This window comes from Colletes gigas, unplaced genomic scaffold, assembly GCF_013123115.1.
Source record: "Colletes gigas isolate AHSC1104 unplaced genomic scaffold, ASM1312311v1 Colletes_gigas_Sc00021, whole genome shotgun sequence".
Classification (NCBI taxonomy): Eukaryota; Metazoa; Arthropoda; class Insecta; order Hymenoptera; family Colletidae; genus Colletes; species Colletes gigas.
Window position 1 is genome coordinate 4827601 of NW_025106650.1, and position 22086 is coordinate 4849686.

A 22086-nucleotide genomic window follows, 5' to 3' on the forward strand; every position below is an offset into this window, starting at 1 on the left:
TGATAAGAACGAAAACCTAATCGAGAGATATAGTAATATTTAAGAGTTGTATTCATTATTTATTGATTTGGGTGTACAGAACTAATTTTAAATTTTGTTGCGTTTCCATATAATTTTTCTCTATTTAAATATTAAGTGATCTAATGAATTAAAAAATGTAATCTTGTAAACAATGATTTTTTTTGGAAAAATGTAATAGTTGTTAGGGTTAATTTTGATATTACTTCGAAAAGATATAAATAGTAATATATTAAATATCGTTATGCATAATTTAGTTAGCACTTTATTTCTTTTTGTTATCACAGGATACGTTATAAATATGATACAATTGGACTTATGAAGTCGAAACTAGAATCAATAAAGAAAATAGTTACATAATTAACATTATATTTTATAGTTTTATAACAAATCTTTATTACAAAAAAAAATCAATAGTAATATTATTACAACTATGATGATGGTGATAGCGATGATGAAATAATCATAGCAAAACGAATGAATTAATGCTAAAAGAATTTTGCAATTGAATTAAGCACGTAAAACTGTGTTTCAGTGAAAATAAATTTTGTTATAAAAACTAAAGGTCATTTTTTAAGAAACGAATGCAAGTGAATTTTTCTTACACAGTAATACAAAATAGATAATCATTTGTATTGTACGATGGAAGTGACACGTATAGAAATTGAAATAAAAAATGTTACATGTTAAATGAAACATATACAATAAATGAATTAGAGACAAGACTTAAACAATTCGTTAAGTTATTTTTAGTATTGGGTCATTTCACGTGAAATCGAATACTTTTTGGAATAAAAAGTTTTGCTTTTAAAGGCGATTATTTTGAATCTATTAACAAACGAATATCGTGTTTTATTAAAAAGTATGACTGCTTCTAAACTTTTGGACAATAGTGTATTTCAACATCATTGAAATCGATGCTGTGACCCCTATTCCGAATAATTATCGAAGGTTATTTCTAGGATGTGCATTTCATAATTGACATCATAATGAGCTGTTAAAAGCATTGACGCGGCCCGTTTCAGATAACTGATTCACGCGCTCGGTTGTTACGGTTGGCTGACTATACTTCTCTCACGCTATATTATTTGGATGAAGTCTACAAACGAAATTCCAGATTTCACAGTCGTATAAACAATGCTATTTATACGATTCTAACAGTTTTACTGATCCACCCTTTGCGAATGACAATGTTTATTTCTTTAGTTATCAGTTAAAAGTATCCTTGCTTGATAGGAACATGAAACTTCGATAAGAACATGACAGAAAGAATAGTATAATTATTTTTAATGAGAAATTCACATATTTGATTTAAGGATGCAGTCAAAATTAACTCTTTTACGGTTTAATACCGGCAAAATGTCCTAGTAACGGAAGAATATATTTTGTCATTGTGTTATTACCAGTATACTAAAAACCAACTTGAATCACATACTTTGTTTCAGATAGATCGAAAGGAGTTTGAAAAGTGCATACTTCACGAGATATTTCAAATTTTCTAATGAGGATTATGTTTTATTCAGAGGTGTTCAGACGTTTCACCGTTACATAGCAAGCGTTTCCTGAACCGTTTCATTATGCTTCTCATTCGAAACATTCTCAGGGGAATGCATTTTCGATGAAAGAAGAATCGGTATTAAGAAAACAAAGATTGTTCTATTTCAATAGTTCAAATATTTAACTTTGTCCTGATCGATTACTTCGTGTATCCATAAACAAAACGGACGTGTAGGAGTTCTCGCTTAAATGGTCCATTTTGTATATAGGTAAATTTTGATTTTTCAAATAAACATTGTTCCTTTTGTATTTTATGTTTCACACGCGTTTCATGAAAATTAGTACGTTTTGTCATAATTATCGGGTTTCGGATAAAACGGTTAAGACTTCTAGATGCATGAACTACTGCGAATTGGTACGAAGTAAAAGTAACAGTCACCTTGCACTATCTTCCGTGAGTGTAGGTTCCGTTTCCAACATACAATTCCTAGTCTTTGATCTTTGTCAGAAGTCATGTGATTTATACTATCTCAATTCTATAACAGTTTCAACGTTATTCTCCTTTATAAGTTTTCGACTAATTTTCCAACGGAGTTACCGATTTTCCTAATTAATAATTTATAATAATACCACCGCTACAAGTTCTTCGTGATAATTAAATATCGCGAACGTGTTGCAGATTCATTCAAATTAATTCGATTAATTGTAATTATTTATGAATGTTTAACGTCAAAGGTGTACGGTGCAGATATTGTATAAAACTTAGAGTACGGTATATGTATAAGGATTATCGAATTGTAATGTAATTGTATTAATTTTCAACTAAACAGTCTGATTTCAATCTAAGTTTCGACTAGCGAGTCTAATTCAAATTTATGATGATTAAACGTTGAAGTTGTTCTTGTAAGGAATTCAATGAAGTTATGTCATAGAAGAAGAATCTTGAAAAACAGATCAGCTTCCGCTGTGTAAAATTATTTAGATCATATAACAGGAGACTGAAAGCGAGTACCGCCCCGTACACACGTATACGTCTATATAGTCTGCTTTTCTTCTGACCGATTACCTTTCCCACGGCGGCTTATAGGAGCATAACCGCGTTTATATTACAGTCTGCCGTGCGCACTTAGTCACACGAGTGTGCACATACACGACTAAACTTAACATACGACTCGCTATGAGAAATTCTCATTGCGAGGGCGATTGTCTGTTGCAACAGTAAAACGTCGGCACTGATCCAGTTTGAAAATCAAACGCATAGAATCTCCATGTGTGATTAAATGGCCGGCAAATCAGCTTTTATCGCAACGCATAAATGTATCTGTTTGTACAAACTCAATAAGTTACGTTCAATTGGTATAAATTTAACTGACCGAGGATATTAATAACTTCAAAAATTTAATAACGACTTGTCAGTGTTTGTGATTATACGTTCTTAATCTGATATACTCTGGGAACAAGAATAGGCACAAGTTCGTTATAAGATAATGTTTAGGCGCACGATTTAATACGATTATACTTGACTTTGTAGAATCAACTGTTAATTTTAATATTGCTACTTCGGTCTATGTATTTTTTTATGCCCTGATAATACCGTTAGTTCTCGAATTTATCAATTTTGTTACTATTAAAAATAGTCAAGGTAGCGAAAGAACGTGTGCAAGCTCGTGTTAAACGTGTAAGTTCGGTACCAAAGAGCGTGTAATACGCCGAACTAGATTTCAATATATGAAAGAGTTCACGTTTTCGTAGTTACAAATTAGTTTCGTTACTACCATTGTATTTTTGTTTAACCGTATTTCTAAACAGTGGTCCAGCTTATAGTGACCCGGTAGTTTGCTCTCGAATTTCTTATAATACATTCACCGTACCGCGTTCACCTAAGCGGACAGTGTCGTGCTTACCTTTCGATCGACTTCGCCGCTATTATATACCTTGTGGTATTAGTTACATGTTTATGCTATTTTTAAAACAGACTTTTTGAAAGTATCTTCGTAGGATTAACTACTCGTGCAATAAATCGAAAATTAATCGAAGAAAACGGAATTAACTTTTTATTAGACAGATGATTTGTACCGATAATGGCCGTTTGAAGAGCGTTATTTAAAAATTTATTATCACGTACGTTGTAATTGCCATTGATTATTTTGTGTTATTTTAATTATACGCGCGTGTGACATCGTAAGTATCGAAGAGTCAAAACATGTTGAAAAGCGTACAAATTTGCTAAAGATACGAATATTTAAAATGTAGACATTCCCTCATTCGGTCCATTATGTTTCTTTTTTATATTTATTTCTGTATTACTGCGTATATGTATATGCGGCAAAATTTTAAAGTTTAACATAACTGATCAATTGTTTTATTGTAAAAAATGAATTTAATAGTTTTTATTTGGAAGAATGATAACGTCTTTGTAAGACACTAAAGATGAGTGTGTTATAAATCGCTGTATTGCACGACAATATTATCAGAACTTAAATAAGACATGATCTTAAGAGTACTGCACGTTAAAAACTGCTAGTTTTTTTAACTTCAACGTATCGAACGATTCCGTTTCGTGTAAATATTCTGTATCCCGCGTTTCGAACAGGAATAAATAAACGTATCTTAAGCAAGCGTGTACGCTTATCAGAAATGATTCTGTTGTACGAGCTGTTCCCGTCGTATTGTATTTTGTTTAAACGACGTGGATGTAAAAGGACTGTCGGGGGGGCAAGTGCGTGTAAATCGGTTTACACGGCCGTTGGTTTAAAACTTTATAGTAGGACAAATAATGTTCGTAACGCCAGGCATACATTATTGTCTTTGTTTTCAGTATTTTATGCACTGTGATGCTCACTTAGAAACAGTTCGTTGTGGAAAAGTGGTTAACAACCCCACCTGGTCTGTGCGGGCGCGGCCTTTCCCCTTCGTCTATAAAGCCACCAGGAATTCACTTCTGCCGAACATTCACTCGTCGCTTCGTCACTCATTTGTTCATCATGTGGCTGCTTATCTTTGCAGGTGAGTGCACTACATCATCCTTTTCATGGCACAAGGACGAATACCCTTGGTATTACCTCCGTATTGTGTTACGTTTCTGTGAAAATTATTTCGAAATTCGATAAACGATGCGCATGTGCTAACGATGCCGAATTTGAATCGCGTGTGAGTTTACAAACGACACCAAGAAATCGGAGGATAAACGATACCAAATATTGGTCGCTGAGTGTTCCAGATTTAGACAACATTAAATATCATTCATGGGTTCGGAAATTCTATTTTTCAATGCCTTAAATACATGTATCGAGAATGTAACGTAAATGTTTTTCATTAGAGGTTTTGATATAAATTTTATGTAACGTTGCTTTTACGAGACAATTGTGAAAAGTGAAACTATTTTTTTTTCTCTTTTTTTTTTTTTGTGGCGTGTAATTAATCGTGTAATTAAGTTTATAGAACTTGTTAGCGTGTACAAAAGTAGCTGTATGTAAGAATTGTAATTTTCGGGAATCGCTTGTTTGAAATCAATCTGTTTCAATCGCTGTTGTCGAATCGATTTGTTTGTTCGCGTAAATAAATAAACTGGTGCGGTTTTATCGTTAAGGAGCGATTTATGGCAGTGCGGACTACTCTTTAAAATTAAGAGCATGCAGCACGACTTTCCTTCATTCGTCAGATAAACTAGTGCGTACGGGCATTGCATTTGTATTAGAAACTTGCTTCCTGGACAACTGGGTTCACTTTCGCGTTTCAATTTATACAAATATGCAGACTGTTACTTTTCCTGGCGAAATAGAAGGAATTATTTTTCTTTCACGGTTGCATTTTAACGAACACGAGTTTCGTAACGAAATCTAAAAATTACGATAGTAAAAGATTTTTTTCTATGCTATAAAATGCAGGACAGTCTTTGCAATACTTTTTACATACACGTCTTTATTACATCTTTAAAGCGTGAATAATAGTTGATCCAATATAAGTTTACAATTTACGCGATCGTTAAACGATTAGTAAGAAAGAAAGAAAAGAAAATAATGTCCTCGGTGGTACGTAAATTGAATTCAAAATCCAACTACTTAGAGCGATATTGTTCAACTTTGATATTGACTTTAAGAATAAAACGTATAACTATTATGCAATGGAAATTAATCACGGATTCTTTGCATCTTCGTTTACAACCTTGACTTTTACTTCCCGAATAAAGTTTTGTTTGATTTCCTATTATAAATGTAAATATTCGAGATCATCCGATTCTGTAATGATTGTGCATCATTATACTAATGTTTTACCATGAACACGTACACTTTCCCCGCATATCGCAACGCAATAATTGCACTCAACATCAGTGAAATCCGTTGTGGGAATAATTTGGAAAAGAGGATGGCGCCATTGTTGTGCGTGTGAAACTAATTAGCGTGTCTCAACACATGTGAAAAATTCTTGTTAATATCCTAAACCGTATGCTTAACATGATTTGCACGGGCGTCACCTTTTTATCGCCCGACTTGTGACAGCCATACGAATGGGAACATTTATTTTTGGAAAGCACAACGTTTTACCGTTTACAATAAATTTAAGACAATAATTTTATTATTAATTCATGAACGATTATGCGAAATGATAACATTATTTTAAAGTCTCGCCATCTCTTTCCTCTCCATCGTGAATATTTTTAACCCTTAACAGGTAACGTTACTTAATTTACAATCAACCAATTGCACAAAATGAAAGACAATCCAATTGTTAATTTTGTAAACCCACGTCGACCACGCGAGTGCACCGGAGAGATAAAAGACTGGATAAACGAATACTGCATCGAGTGACCGAATGTTAGCGAAATCAGTGCAACGATTTCTGTTATTCGCTCCTTTTAAGGAGCCAAACCAACCCATTTCTCGCGACGAAGAACTCAAACTGTTTTTACAGCCAAATAAAAGTGATTGTTTGGTGGTGTGCAATCCACATCGTTGAATTTTGCTTCTTGAATTCGGATAAAGGAACACGTAGAGGTAAAATCGACGATAAACGTCCGGCATCGGTCGAAAAGAAAAGGTTCTATCTTTTTTTAGATGAAGATTATTCATGCATATAATGACACTGTAGAAAACCAAAGGAATTGGAACTTGAGGTCCTGCTTCGTCGACCTTACTCTTCAGACCTTGCAACAAACGATTACCATTTTGTTTTTTTTTTTTTTTCTTTTTACTCAGACCCTCTAATCATTTCTTGCGGATGAAAAACTTTCGCGTTTTGACTTTTATGTTTTGCTTCGATGATTGTTCCGTTGGTATGACAAATTGATTTCATCGATGCGAAAACAACGACGTTCTTGAAATGCATAGTTGAATAGATAATGACGCAATGGACATTGACATTTTACGTTCCAGTTTTTTGGAAGAAAAGAGTCAAGAGCGTAATATGTCTTGCATAACGATTTACTAAACTTATTTAGAGCTAATAAATTCTAATTTATCGTGAACTTTTTATATTATTATGGATTATCGATGCACCCAGAAACAGTATCAGTGTCTTTATATAGGAAATTTGTCATTCTTACTGCATTCTATCTACCTTTAACCGACATTTGATATACAAACGACTTTTATGGATCAACGATCACGCAAGAGGAAACGTAAGATGATATGTTTTCCTTATTCTTGCCACAAAATATGATATCACCAACGTTTCGTCAAGTGTATATTACATTTTTGCGAGTTCAATTACTTTACCTTTTGTTCCAAAACGCGAAAGTCTACGAAGAAAATACATTTCACTTAAAGTACACGTTTACTCGCAGTGCTTTAAGTAGAACTGAAGAACGATTGAGACAAGTTACTTAATTTTTACTTTGCTTATGGCGCACTTGTAAATAACGGTGTTTAAGAAAAGAAAACAAACAACGTACGTTGGAATTAAAATAATTACAATAATATCAGACGTTTAGAAATCGTTTCAGCTGCGGAAGAATTTGTGCAATAAAAGTTTGCTTTCATTTCGAGGGAAATCACAACCTCGTCCTTGGTGGTTTCTTATTGGAAGAGATTTTGAAAGAGCCGTGACGTTATTTCCCGTCGATTACGACTCGATTCTGAGGTTCCTAAATGATGAGAGAGTAGAGTCAGTTAGTCATAATAATGAGGAGTAAGGATGCACAGGCCGTCGTGGATCGACGGGTTTCATTGACTTTCCAAGTCATCGTCCGATTGCATTGGCTTCCGGTTAACAGTTTACCGGATTTGCATAAGATTTCTATTTTTATTTCCTCTGCAATATCACTGTAAATTGATGGAAGATAATTTGTATCCTTTTAAGATAATTTCTATGGAAAGTTTAAGTCCAAATAACGCAACCGTCCAATTTGTAACATTTCGTTTCCGTTTCAATTACACGTACGATTTAAAAGAAGTTAAGATTCCTTCAAAAGGGGTAAAACACGATTAGTTTTAAACACTGCTCTAATAAAAGGAATTTAAACGAACGTATTTAACAGATAAAGAGATTTTCGATGAATATTACAGTGTAATATAGCAATGATGTTGTTGGGAGGGGAAACTAAATAAAACTGACAAGTCCCTTTCATTTATCCAGCGAGGGGCAAAAATCTGGAACGAACTGTTTCTTCGAACAAGGCCATGTCTTGGAAATATTTGAAATAACTGCAATTTATGTAAAATTATTATAACCAATAAGTACGAGTTTCGTATTTTACGAGTGTCTCGAGCGCAAGAGCTGCGAAAAGTCATTTAACATTTATAAAGGAATGAATTTGCAAACTGTATCTGTTACCGTGACTGTAAAAGTGTATAAACACGTTAATTCGGTATATACATGCGTGTATTAAATAAGGTATACCGAGATAACGATAGAAAAGAAAGTAAAGCAAACTGGAATAGTCATGCGAAATCTTCTACGCCCATGTCACTTCGGATTGGGAAATCTATGTCGGAAAGTAAAATAAGCGGACACTATACACACCCAAACACACACATACGCACGTACTGCACTATACCACATCACCTTTCTAACCAGTAACTTACTTGAAGCTGCAGCTACAGTTGCAGTTAGCTTATAGTCTAAAGCAGAATGTAGCCAGATCGTTTTAATAAAATTTCGTTAATTTTCCTTCGATCGATAATGTTCGATCAATTACCAAAATGTAACACAAGTTAAATAGAAGATTAGAAAAGAAAACAATACTGGAATTTGAATCGACCACTACTGTTTCTAATTCAAATTGAACAAAGTTAGGAATTGTTCGACTCTTTTCGAGAATTTCTTTATTCGTCTCGAGTTTGATAATCAAATCTAATAAAATCTGGTCGAGTTTAAAGTAAAATTCAACGCGTTAAAAATTTGTATACAACGTAATTCACGCTTTAGTGATAAAACATTCGTCGAACATTGACATTTTATTTGCCAGAAAGGATCGAACGAATCGCAACTAAGTAAAGCGAAGTTAATTAAAGGGGTAAAAATTAAATTAATGGCTGCATAGTACGTAGCTCCAGTGGTTAAAGAAAATAACAGTGTTTCAAAACTACCATGGTAGGCAACCTAACGGCAGAAATCGGTTCCAAGAAGTTAATCATTACAAGATAAACTTCGAGCTTAGATCAGAGGTTAATCGGTGAAATACGAGAGGCGGATCTTTCAAAATCACGTTGGCAATTGGTTCGATAGATTCGAACGTCAGATCGGAAACGAAATTGAAAGCAATAATTAACTGCACCGGCGATCTTTCGATTTTCGAACGACTTTGTTACCATTTGATCACGATCAAACGATCGTCTGGTATTATTTCGTATAATTTATGCATGAAACAATCGTGGCGAAGAATTCGGTGAAATCGTAACAATTTTACATACGCGATAACGCGAAAACACCCGGGCGTTAATTAAGATAGATTTGTTAACCGAAGTTTGTTACTTAACTGTCTTTCAGTTGAGGACGCTTGGCTTATTACTCAACACCGGTAAATTGCTCGTATCCGCGAAATTTCTCGCGCGGTAACAAAGGAAAAAGAGAGCTAACGCACAGGTTTCCTTTTTCTTCGCTTGTTAAAACAAAGATTTTTCCAGCTAGGAAAAGGCTTTAAGATCGATCTGAGTTTGTACACGGTATGGAAACGATTTAGCAATCATTTTTCAGCTTAGAAATTCTCACAATCTTGCACCTTCAGGCATTTTCACAACTTCGTACAAAATGTTTGGCAGATAAGGTGAAAGGGAGTCGAAATGTTACTGCCCGTTAAAATATTACGTCCTAATTTGTTTAAAATTTGTTAAATTCGTTACCGTGCTTCGTATAAATGTTTCTTATACATAATATTGCGTCAAATAAGTTTATATCGATTTAAAGAGGTGAAAATCGCGACACCTTTCCCATCGACGAGATATAAATTTTCAGCTTAGAAATTCTCACAATCTTGCACCTTCGGGCATTTTCACAACTTCGTACAAAATGTTTGGCAGATAAGGTGAAAGGGAGTCGAAATGTTACTGCCCGTTAAAATATTACGTCCTAATTTGTTTAAAATTTGTTAAATTCGTTACCGTGCTTCGTATAAATGTTACTTATACATAATATTGCGTCAAATAAGTTTATATCGATTTAAAGAGGTGAAAATCGCGACTCCTTTCCCATCGACGAGATATAAACTATCTATCGTTAAGTTTTCGTTTGCTCGTTGTAATTCTCTAAATTAATGGTCGTGTTTGATGGCGTAAGTTCGCATTAAACTATTCCCTTCCAGTCCCACTATACACAAAGTATTAATTTTCATTGTATGCAAATCTTTCTTTGCGATAGGTCCAAGTGTTCCGTTTGTTTGACTTTTATTAATTTTTATTAACTATTACGTACAATTTTATGTTTCTGATCTTAATTACTATCGAGTCAGTTAAATCGCGTTGTAGCAAGAACACTTCCCGTATTGCTGTCGTGAAAATATTAAGCAACATTTCGGTCACGGAATATTAATTCACGATTTAATCGACGTAGGAAAAAATTTTATATTTGTACAGTCCATGATTCTTTATTGTTACTATTTTTGTCCACGCACAATGAAAGTGCGTTTTAAAACGACCGTTTTACGTCCAGTTTCATTGCCTTTTCTCGGTTTGTTAATCGTTCCTAATTACACATTAGTATGTACCATAATCTATGCTTTGATGCGAGCAATTTCTAGCGGTTAGTGGACACTGTTTACAGAGGAAGACCGGTTTAAAGGTGCGACTGTTACAAGATTATTATCATTACATTCGTCCTGTAGAATAAAACGACGAGTGCAAGAGAAATTTCCTGTCGGTTCACTTTCACGATTGTTTGACACTGACTGACGAAAGTAAGGTCATTAACTTTTCTAACCGTTTCAAGTTTAACCGTTGTTCCGTACCTTTGTAAATAAACTAAGATAAATCGATTACCGTTCAAGCTTTTACAAACAAATATTTATTTTATATTTCTTAAATATTTATTCATTTTTAATAAGATAAGAAGCAACGAAAAATAATAATAATTACATTTGGTTTAACGTGCTTCGTTCCTCTTGATGAACTGTTAAACATGTACAACTAGTTTTAACATAACGTTTCTTTATATTATTAATATCTTGTATTTCATTTAGTCGATTGGTTAAAAGCGAAAGGTTTTCCTCTTTGATTTCAAGTGATTGTTTAAAACAGACTGATAAACATTTCATGGATGTTATCGCGCCGATAGGAAAATAGTTCGATATAATAGTGAAGCCGAGCCTTAAAATGATTTATCGTCCGAAGTTGATCAGCTTGCGTCTAGTACACTTACGAGAATCTACTTCCTTGTTAGCCGCATTAAATCAGAATAAAACAACATCAAAGAATATTGAACCTCTAGGAAAGTCTTCCGGTTTGGTCAGCGAATAAGCGCTATGAATATATACAAGAGCGTATTTCACGTGCGTAGGTTTACGTACTGGAATAAACTTCATCGTCTATTATACACAAATTGTTTCGCCTAAAACAGATCATCAAATTAGGTTTTATAATCATGGCGATATATAAAATATTTAATCGATAATTTGAATGGTTTCAAAAAGCATTTAAGTAATTGCAAATACTTTCTCGACGAAGCACAGTTTCGTATTTGACATTAACTTTACAAGTTCAAGGTTACTTTAACTATTCGTGTCTGTCACGGTAAATAAAAGTATTCTAGCTGCAACAAGTAAAAAGAGTATATTCAGTTACACACACTCGTATTCGTACACGTAATAGTGATTCGCTATAAATGAAAAGAAATCTAGTTTCTCATGAATTGAGCCGTTGTTTTTTAAACTTGTATAAGTTTGAATAAATTAAAAACAAAACTTGTCACCGGTTTCTCATCCGATCGAAGTCAAACTACGTTGGAAATGACGTATTGTTGATTTGTTTACTGTTTATATTATTTACAACTCTCAAAAAAAAAAAAATTACGTGAATACAAGTAACATAGTGTACTACATTTGGTAAAAATAAATGGAAAAACTTCGTAAGAAACAAGTTTTATTTTCATTACGGAATACGATTAGGAGTGATTTTCAACAAGCGTTGCTGTACGAAATCGGTGCTATAGAGGTGCCTCTTTCGCGTTGCAGGAGGGTTTACCCGGTATCTATCTTACTGCACTCATTATTTAAGTCCTTTCGTTTGAGGCAGTAGAGGCGAAAGGTTTTGTTGCAAACGTTGAAAACAAGACTTGTGGGAAAAGTTTCTCAAGAGCGCCATTACTTTCTCTGCGTTAGGCTGCTTTCCCAACTCCTTTCCGCCTTCGTACTACACACTCTCAGTCAAGCAGAACGACATAAAAGTCACCTGCGAATTCGTCCTTCCGCAATTTTCTTCGACCGAATTACAAATAAGAATGATTCCTTTGATACCTATATATTACCGGTTGGCGTCTTTCATCATAGTTTCACGGGTTATTGTTTCGAGATGCCTTGCTACGCTCTTACATAAATGAAAAGTTTACGGCATCAACGGGCTTAAGACAATCGCGAAGCTTTCTGCGAGGTTTTGAAAGACGCTGGTCATTTTCCATACAGAATATTAGCGTTTCTCTAAATTTTAATCGAGGATAAACGTTAATCGTGTTCGAACTATTTTAGAGGTGGTAGAAGAACAGTTCCCGTGTGTTAATTCTACCAATAGATATCGCCCAACGCGGGCTGTGCTCCTCTGGATTTCTAATACGTTGAGAAACTTGTATATTATCTCAAGAGAGTCCCTCTATGGAACAGCTCTTTGTCGGCTACAGCTGGTCAATCGTAGTATAGGCGTACTGTGAGAGTCCCTGAACCAGTTCTGGAATGAATACAGTTCTTGCAGCTCTTCTTGCCTCGGCTAAACTAGGGATGTTCGATTCTGAAACATCCTTTCATTCCAGAAGATCTTTTAAAAACCAAATGGATTCATTTGTTGAACGTATGTACGTGATTCGGAGTGTTGTTGTAGATAGATATTGCAATGCTTCTCTTCTTTTTGCGACAAAGTCGCTCCACGTTTTATACAGCTTCTACGTTTTTCTCGCTGGACAATTTTAACGAGTTAATCAAGGAGTTTAGTTTCCCTTCGTTAAACGTCGTTTATCTTCAAGAGCAATTAGTCGGCTAGTTTAAAGTCAGTTTCTTCCACGAGGATCGAACATCTCTGATCTAAACCCAATTCCTAATGGGAGTCCTTGAACCAGTTCTGGACGGACGCATCTCTATTCGGAGTCGTTCGGGGTCGACTGCTCTCTCTTCATTTTCTCGCAAGACTTTCATACCTCGCGACCTCCTTCTAGTTTGTTAATTCGCCAGGTTTTACTATCGACACGATTAATCTATTGTGAGTACGTGCTTTGACATTGACAGCATCGATAGCTGCGATTGCCAAGGTTCTAATCGATACCGTGTTAGCTGTCGATGACCACGCTTTGTATTATGTTGTCGACGCGCGTTTGGGCCTATTCTGAACGAGGCATAGTGGGGCCATTGCATGTCAAACGCGGCAAAAAGTGGTTTTATACAAATATACCCACAATGAAATAATGATTCACTAATAGTTAATGGGACACATGGGCCATGATTTAGTGTGATTTTTTTTATCATTTGTCGATTTTTGATACGACTACATGATTTTGAAACGTTCAATCTTAAAATCATCCAAAATTATAATCATCGTTTATTGTTGCTTTGATTCTTCAAAGTAAATGATGAGTAATTGAATTAAATGTACTTAGTACGTATTTAAATTACGAATGAAGAATCAGATGAAGAATCATTCATAGATTCATAAATTCTTTCGTTTTCTCTTCGTAAAGGTCGTGTCGTCTATTCGCTAATTGCCATCTTCTCCTGAAACGGGACTTCAAAGTTGCAATTTTTGTTTTCAAAATTTTCTGGTACTCCACAGAATAATTATCCTGGCTCATTAAGGACGACTCTAAAAATTCTAGTTTATTTTCAAAATCATGATTTTGATGCTGTGTCATGATGTTATAAAACTGCATCATTAAAAACACACGTACTCCTGATGAACCTTAGGATTTAAAAAAAAATGTCACTCTATTAAAATGAAACTTTTGCTACGAAAATTGTATTAACAAACTATATAGAAGATGAAGAAAAATGGCGAAATTCAAATATATACAGGGTGTTCGGCCACCTCTAGCAAAAATTTTAATGAGCGATAGTAGAGGCCAAAATAAGTCGAAAATCAAGAATACTAATTTGTTGATGGAAGCTTCGTTAAAAAGTTATTAACAATTAAATTCAAAAATTTCAAATCGTTCTGGAAAAATTATTTTCGGTTGCGGGGATCAACTACAATCATTTTTGGTGAGTACACATACCTCCGAAATCCTATCTACTTTCGAGAAAAAAAATCGAGTAGGTGCTGAAATTTTTCGGCGAAAAAAAATTTTTCAAATCGTTTTAAAAAAATTATTTTCGGTTGCGGGGATCAATTACAATCATTTTTTATCATTACACATACCTCCGAAATCGTACGCACTTTCGAGAAAAAAATTCCTTACTGAAAATCCAATTAGGTGCCTAAATTTTTCAACGGAGAAAAAAAATTGCAAATCGTTGTGGAAAAATTATTTTCGGTTGCGGGGGTCAATTACAATCAGTTTTTGTCATTAGACATACCCACGAAATCCTGCCCACTTTCGAGAAAAAAAATAGAGAAGGTGTGAAATTATTCGAGAAAATTAAAAAATTGCAAATCGTTGTGGAAAAATTATTTTCGGTTGTAGGGTTCAATTACAGTCATTTTTGGTGAATAGACATACCCCCGAAATCTTGCGCATTTTCGAGAAAAAAATTCAGTAAGAGCGGCACTTTAAACGTTAATAACTTTTTAACGAAGCTTCCACCAACGAATTAGTATTCTTGATTTTTGTCTTATTTTGGCCTCTACTATCGCTTATTAAAATTTTTGCTATAGGTGGCCGAACACCCTGTATATCTGTACCTACCTACTTCAATTGGAAATTCCATTATTTTAACACTAAATATTTCACTCACAACATACAAGTTAGGAACGTCAAACGACAAATGCTCCAAATTCGTGATCATTTTATGCTTTTATAGCATTCGAAGCAAAAACAATGAAATGTATGCATTGTTTCCTAGTTTTGATGTATTCTTGAGAATCATAACAATACTCGCAATCGCCGACGCTCGCACGTGCCGAAACAGTTGATCATCTTTATATTTTTCGCAGTAGCAGCTAGTAGCAGATAATTTTTTTTTTTTTAAATAGGTAAGGCTTCACTTTACAAAAAGCAACTAAAATGAACACTGAATCACACTGCATTCATAATTAAAAAATAAAATGAAAACTGAACATGTTCAATTAGTTATAACTCAAAAAATGTTGGAGATATAAAAGTGTACTTTGGTGTAATTTAAATACGTACTAAGTAAATTTAATTCAATTACTCATCATTTACTTTGAAGAATCAAAGCAACAATAAACGATGATTATAATTTTGAATGATTTTAAGATTGAACGTTTCAAAATCATGTAGTCGTATTAAAAATCGACAAATGATAAAAAAAATCACACTAAATCATGGCCCATATGTCCCATTAACTATTAGTGAATCATTATTTTATTGTGGGTATATTTGTTTAAAACCACTTTTTGCCGCGTTTGGTATGCAATGGCCCCACTGTGCGAGGTTGCCAAGAAGGTTCACATAACTTCGTAAAAACCCCTTAGCTTACAATAACGTCTCAGAGACGTGATAAGTCTATCGGGCCAAACCTTGGTATCGCTTTTGGCATGCACAGTTGGAAATTAAATCGTAAGGCAAGGGGTTAATAATATTCATCTATCGTAGAAACATACGATTATTCACGCTCGTATCCGTACGCTATAATGGGGATTTGCGAGTGTTTAAGCATATTTAATTGTCTGGATAATAATCGTTTTTTCTAACATCATAAACGCGTCCAAGAATTTTGATTAACTCATTCAGGATGAGCGTTACACATTTACGTCCAGTGTAAACGCATGACGTCCGTCCTGAATAGGTTAATACGTTTTTAATTTCAGCAACCGTGGTGAGCTTTCTCAATGCTACACATTCCTGCTAATGTTATCATACTTTCGAATTTATGAATCATTTCGTGTCTTGTTTCTGTAGTTAATTTCACACGATCCTGCTTTTATTCTATCGTTAAGAGTGAGTAAATCAGCTTCCATCGCTATACGAGGGTCGTTCGTTCGATAAACAGACAAACTGCAGCTGGAACATTGTTTATTTAACACCTTGATTTTCATCGACTACATATGGCTATATGGCAAAAATGAAATTTTAAGAAAAATCGATAGAGGATAATTTTGAGCAAATTTTTCGACGAAATTAAAAAATTTCAAATCGTTCTAAAAAAATGATTTTTCTTTTCGGGGGTTAATTATAATCATTTTTGGTGAATAAACATACCCTCGAAATCCTTCGAGAAAAGAGTACAATAAGAGGATAAATTTTTCGACGAAATTAAAAAATTTCAAATCGTTATAAAAAAATTAATTTCAATTGCAGGGGTCAATTACAATCATTTTTGCTGAACACACATACCCCCAAAATCCTACACATTTTCGAGAAAAAAATTCTTTTCCGAAAGTATGATGTGAAGCCAAAAATGGTTCATCGAGAGTTCATGCGTATGTTTAAAACGTCGTAACTTCTGAACGGATTGGAGGATTTGAATGTTTCGAAATGCAAACGACGCGTATTTTGGCGAAGAATATGTTGAAATTCTAAGAGAGTTCGAAAAGTTGTTCTTTAACCTGCATAAAGTGAAAAAGAAACCATAAAAGTGGTATAATTCTCCGGCATTGTCTCAAACCCGAGTATACTGGATAATCGGAATTTTACTGTACTACTTAGGGGAGAAATATAAGAGAAAAAAGAATTTATTAAAAATGAAGAAAAAACACAAGAACAAATTAGGAATTGTGCAGATCACCGCACACCTACTTATAGTATGAATATGAGCTCATCTACTTAATAGTTAAATATTCGGAACGATTCCTGCGTGTAGGAGTACTTACTCATTAGTACCCACGGAATACGATGTATGTTAAACGTTAATTGTCTAGTATTAACCGCTCTATGGAAAGTATAAACCTCCACAAACACCACCCGATATCGATTAACACGAATCGTATTGCGTGGATATTAAGAAACATGTACTCATACCCTGGACACCTAATCGCGTTTACAAGTAATCGCAATTACTTTTCGACCAACCCAATATATTTTCTAAGAAATTTGTTTCTTTGTCATGTACTTTTCTCTCTCGTTTATTAATTGCAATACATTCTCTGCTGGTAGGTCTTTTAGCAATTTCCGCGTGCGAGGAGACTATTTCCCCTGCACCAGAAAAGGTAGGAACGTCTTCTGGCAATGCCGACGACATTGTCATGTTGGAAATTGATGTGAAAGAACCTGTCAAGAGGTCACCGATAGCTGCCAATGCCGACTATGGAGCACCTAATCAATATGTTCTTCAAAATGCTGATGGTACTCAACAGGTAACAAACAGGGCTCGAACCGACTTATTTTCTCATTTGTAATAATAGTTACCCATTTCTAGCACAATTTATTTTCTAAAATTTGTATCGACGTCGATTCTACCATCCAATAAATTTGACTCGGTAATAGTTCGGTTGCGTAATGTTCGAATACTTTCACTTTTTCATTTTATTGGTTTGCACGTAATATTTTTGTTTATAATTTCGATAAGTAGATCAGTAAGTCATAGATTTGTCTCAAGGATAAAATAACGGTAATATTACTATATCTACCTCTCCTGTTCCGAAACAATAAATGTTCCTGGAAACAGGCAAAATCATTGCTCTCGGTCAACCGTGACTATTGGCCGCCTATCACCGACTGGCATAGTGATTGACTGCATACCGTATAGCCACGAGCACTATGAATTTTTCTTTTCCATTCGAACGGAGAGTCCGCCTTCATTATCTAGATATTTCGTTGCAACAACAATCGCGATTGATTTAATACCGTTGGTTTCGTTACTCGCGATTGCCATTGTCATCTAACCGCTGTATTTCAATGGCAATGACAAATTTTATGTTAACACACGTTTCCTTATTTCGACAGAAAATATACGTTAAAAACGATAAAGCATTTTTTAACTCCAACCACTATACTGAAATATTTGAGCTATTTGAAAGTAAGAGGAACTGAATTCCAAACTCTTAGAATTCGCGAAATCTTAAACGTTGTTTCTCAAAGCAGTTACATTCTAAACAATTTACTGTGTCTACTATGATTGATAGCGGTATACAAATTGCCGGACCGAGAAGCCTTGTTTTAACCACTTCGTTCCTTTCCTGTGCATTAAATCACCCTTTTAATACACAATTTAAGTATTAAATTGGATTTCGAAATACGAAATTTCGATCATATTGTAACCGATTGGACGCTACAAAGAAATTACAGGATGTTAAAAAGTACAGAAATTACATAAATACAAAAACAAAAGTAACAGATACAGATTACTCTGGATGTATTTTCCAGAACAAAGTAAAAGTACGCATTAAAAATGGGGGAATGAATCACTGATCTGTAGCGTTTCAGCCTCGGAGGGGTTTTTACGTTTCGTTCTACACCTACACACGATCATGATCCCTTAGTCGTGCTAAACGCGATCTTGCTTTCTTGCATAACTTTTACCTTCTAATCGGTTTGACCTGACAAAACCGGTAATACCACACCCAATGATCGAGAGTATATCCGTCTACAAGTCTCGGGGGCCCTAGATACGTTCTCCATATGGTGTACGGCCTTGTATACCGTTACCGTGTCAAGTCACTTTGAATGAATCTTTATTTACGCTTATGGGTCATCGACTCATCTACGACGCTAACAATTCATTCATTCAAAGATCATTGATTACCCCAGACTGATTTATTCAACGATTCATCGATCGTGTTCGCCGCTATTAAAACTGGCTACCTCCATCAATTTTTGGCAAATTTTCTTCCTGAACATCTTTTTATTCAATACGTGTCATCTCAAGAGTGGCTACAGATCCATGCTAAAGGATCTCTAAATATTCAAGGATTTTAAATTTTCGAGAAGAATTTAAATTATGTGTCTTAAATAAAAATTCTTTTCACGATCTACTACTCTTTAAAAATCTGTACGATGTTTGCTTACGAACAGTTTCTGATCTGGGTTGTTAAAAAAAGTTTGATAAAACCTACGTCGTAGACAGATCATTTTAAACTAACGTCCAGTGTTTATTAACACTCAGAGGAAACGAACAATTGAAAATCGTATATTGTTCGACGTTTCACAATCGAAACTTCGTGATCAATAGTGGTCAATAAGGTAAAAGAAAATCATTCGAGTAGGATCTAGTCGAACAACGTTTACTCAAATTTCTGTGTATATTTTCAGCTGTCGCCGGAGTACCTGTCCGTTCTAGAACAGTATACGCAAGAACAGCCTCAAGCACCGCCGCAACGCAGACCTCAACCAGCTTATGCAAGGCAACAACAAGCGCTGCAACAAGCTTATTACAACTACCGAAAGCCAGCAGTGGTTCCGCCCAGACCACGTCCCCAGCTTCATCCCCAGGCTTTAGCTCAAGCTGAAGCAGCTGCGGAGATTCAAGCTCAAGTGGACGCACAAAATCGCGCGGAAGCTATTCGCACTGCTCGTTTAGGTTCGAATCCACCACCCGCGAATGCATATCAACCATCCTATTCTCAATCAAAATTAGGAACGTTCGAACAAGAATTATTGCAGCTAGTTTCTGCCAATCAAGCTCAAGAGTTCAAATTGCTACCTACTCAACCGAAAGGTAGCTCGTCAGCTTATTCTCAACAATTAGTGAGCTACCCTGCCGAATACGCGAAACCAGCACCAGCGCCGGCTCAACTGCCCGAACAATATCATATCGAAACGTCTCCTCCGCGTTATCAACAACCACAACAACCACAACCGGTAGCAGCTTATCAGTCGATCGAAGAACCCGTTCAGTATCAAGCACCGGCCGTGAAACCTTTCAATCCTTCGCCACAATATGATTACATCGACGACGACGCGCATCTCAAAGCCTTGGAGCAGGCTCAGGCCCAGGCTCAGGCACAAGCTGAAGCACAAGCGTTAGCTTACCAAAAGGTAGCGCAAGCCGCGTATAACAAACACCAGCAACAAGCTTTGGAACAGATAAGGCTCACGAATGACCGTCACAGGCAACAGTCTGCTTTGGAGCAAATCCAACAAGGCGCTCAGGTGAGCGACGCTGGACGCAATTACTTGCACGAGCAACTGCAGCCAAAGAGCGCGGAAGCCGCGTACAAGGCGAAGCTGAAGGCTCAATCGTCTGCGGAAACGGCCGAGGCGAGAAAATACCAGCAAGCCGCGGAATTTAAGGCCCACGCGGACGCTATTCGTAAGCTGGAAGCTCAACAACGCGCTCATCTCAAGGTGCAGGAAGAAGTTCACAACTATGCTTTGAACTTTGAGAAGAATCAAGCTCGCGCCCAAGCTCTGGCGCAGGCTCAGGCCGAAGCTTTGTACAAACTTCAGGTTCGGGGACGCAGCGAGGTCAACAAAGAGATTCTAGCCATTTCCAAGGGTCAGATAGAAGGGAAGAAGGCTGATCCTGTTTCACCCGTCTATCACTTTACTCTGCAAACCGTCAACCAGCCCCTACCCGCGCCCAACAGTTACTTCACCAACGATCAACTGCAAAAATACCAGGCGTCCGGCTCTTCCCACGTCCCCAGATCGGTTCCCAAACCCGACGACGTGAATCCCGTGGATGGAACCCAAGCTCAAGCGCAATCCGTCATCACGCAACCTCGGCAAACGCACAAACTCAAGATCCCGTCGTCCTCTCAGTCCGTTTACGTCTCCGAATCGGGTTTGCTGAAAAAGTCTCCCATCAAATCGTTAACCATAGAAGAAGTCGAGCCAGATCAGATAAATAATCACCCGGCGTTTCAAGCTACCGGTTCTACGGTACGCGCGTTGACGGAGGAGGATTTGTCCGCTTTGATAAACGCAGGATACACCGTCGGTCCTGTCGCGCAAACCGCGAAACCCGATCAACAAATTTACGCGGTCGAAAACACGTCGGCGGGTTATTATACGAAAACACAAAAAGCTCCAATTTTGAGACCCGAGTACGTAACTTACGAGGAAGTGATTCAACGTCCGCGCAAACTTATCAGAAAAAACAGGCCGATCCTGAAGCACAACGACAGAGAAACTGACGCCAGTGAGAAAGTTACTTACTTGGTACCTTTGGAATCCTCCTTCGGCACGAGACAACCTCCACTGAAACACGAAGAATAATTCGGTATTAATGTTCCGTGTATTATCATTGCGTTGAGTATTAACGATGCAACTTGTAACTCAAGTATAGGTCTTGCCTTTCGTTCTTTATTATTTCGTATTCCAATGTACATAGAACTTTTCGCGGTTCTTGGAACCGCTAAGGTATGAACAAAAAATTAACGGTCCGAGGATTTGGAAATTCGTCGGATTATCATTCTTTGTTTGCACCTCCGGAAGTTCATTAAATTGAAATATTGAACATTTGCATTAATTACGAATGAGTTTATACTTTTACGAACGTTTTGATGATATGTTAATTTTATATTTCCCTTTGAAATGAAGTAATTATTAACTGTAGAATAGCGATGATTTATTTCCTAAATTCAATGCGAACCTCCCGTATTCCACAACCTATGTTTTCTCTTTATCTGTTCATGTTGCGTGTTGCTTCGAGACACGATTACGGTGAATCGAACGCGTCGATCGACCAGTAAAAATATGGTTGATTCGTGTATATTTATTATGGATGGTTTAATGTTTTTCAGAATTTAAACGCAAATTTTTCTTGAATATTAACCGAATTCCGTTACTGGTTATTGAATTATATAATGTCGATCGACGCAAGCGATTCGATTAAATCACAGTTCTTTAAGCATAGATATACATCGCGGAGCAACCAATTTTGTAGCGCAAATGAGTATAACAGTGCTCTTTTAACGCAATATTACTTGTAGATGGTATGTGCGACGG

General features: G+C 36.0%; 1 protein-coding gene across 1 annotated transcript; it reads left to right on the forward strand.

Moving 5' to 3' along the window:
* Positions 1–4326: 4326 nt before the first annotated feature.
* Positions 4327–22008, forward strand: LOC122400980 (general transcriptional corepressor CYC8-like). Its single transcript, XM_043402795.1, has 3 exons — positions 4327–4521; positions 17353–17552; positions 19447–22008. Exons 1-3 carry the CDS (start codon positions 4500–4502, stop codon positions 21352–21354), a joined length of 2130 nt encoding a protein of 709 aa, XP_043258730.1. The 5' UTR covers positions 4327–4499; the 3' UTR covers positions 21355–22008.
* Positions 22009–22086: the final 78 nt, after the last annotated feature.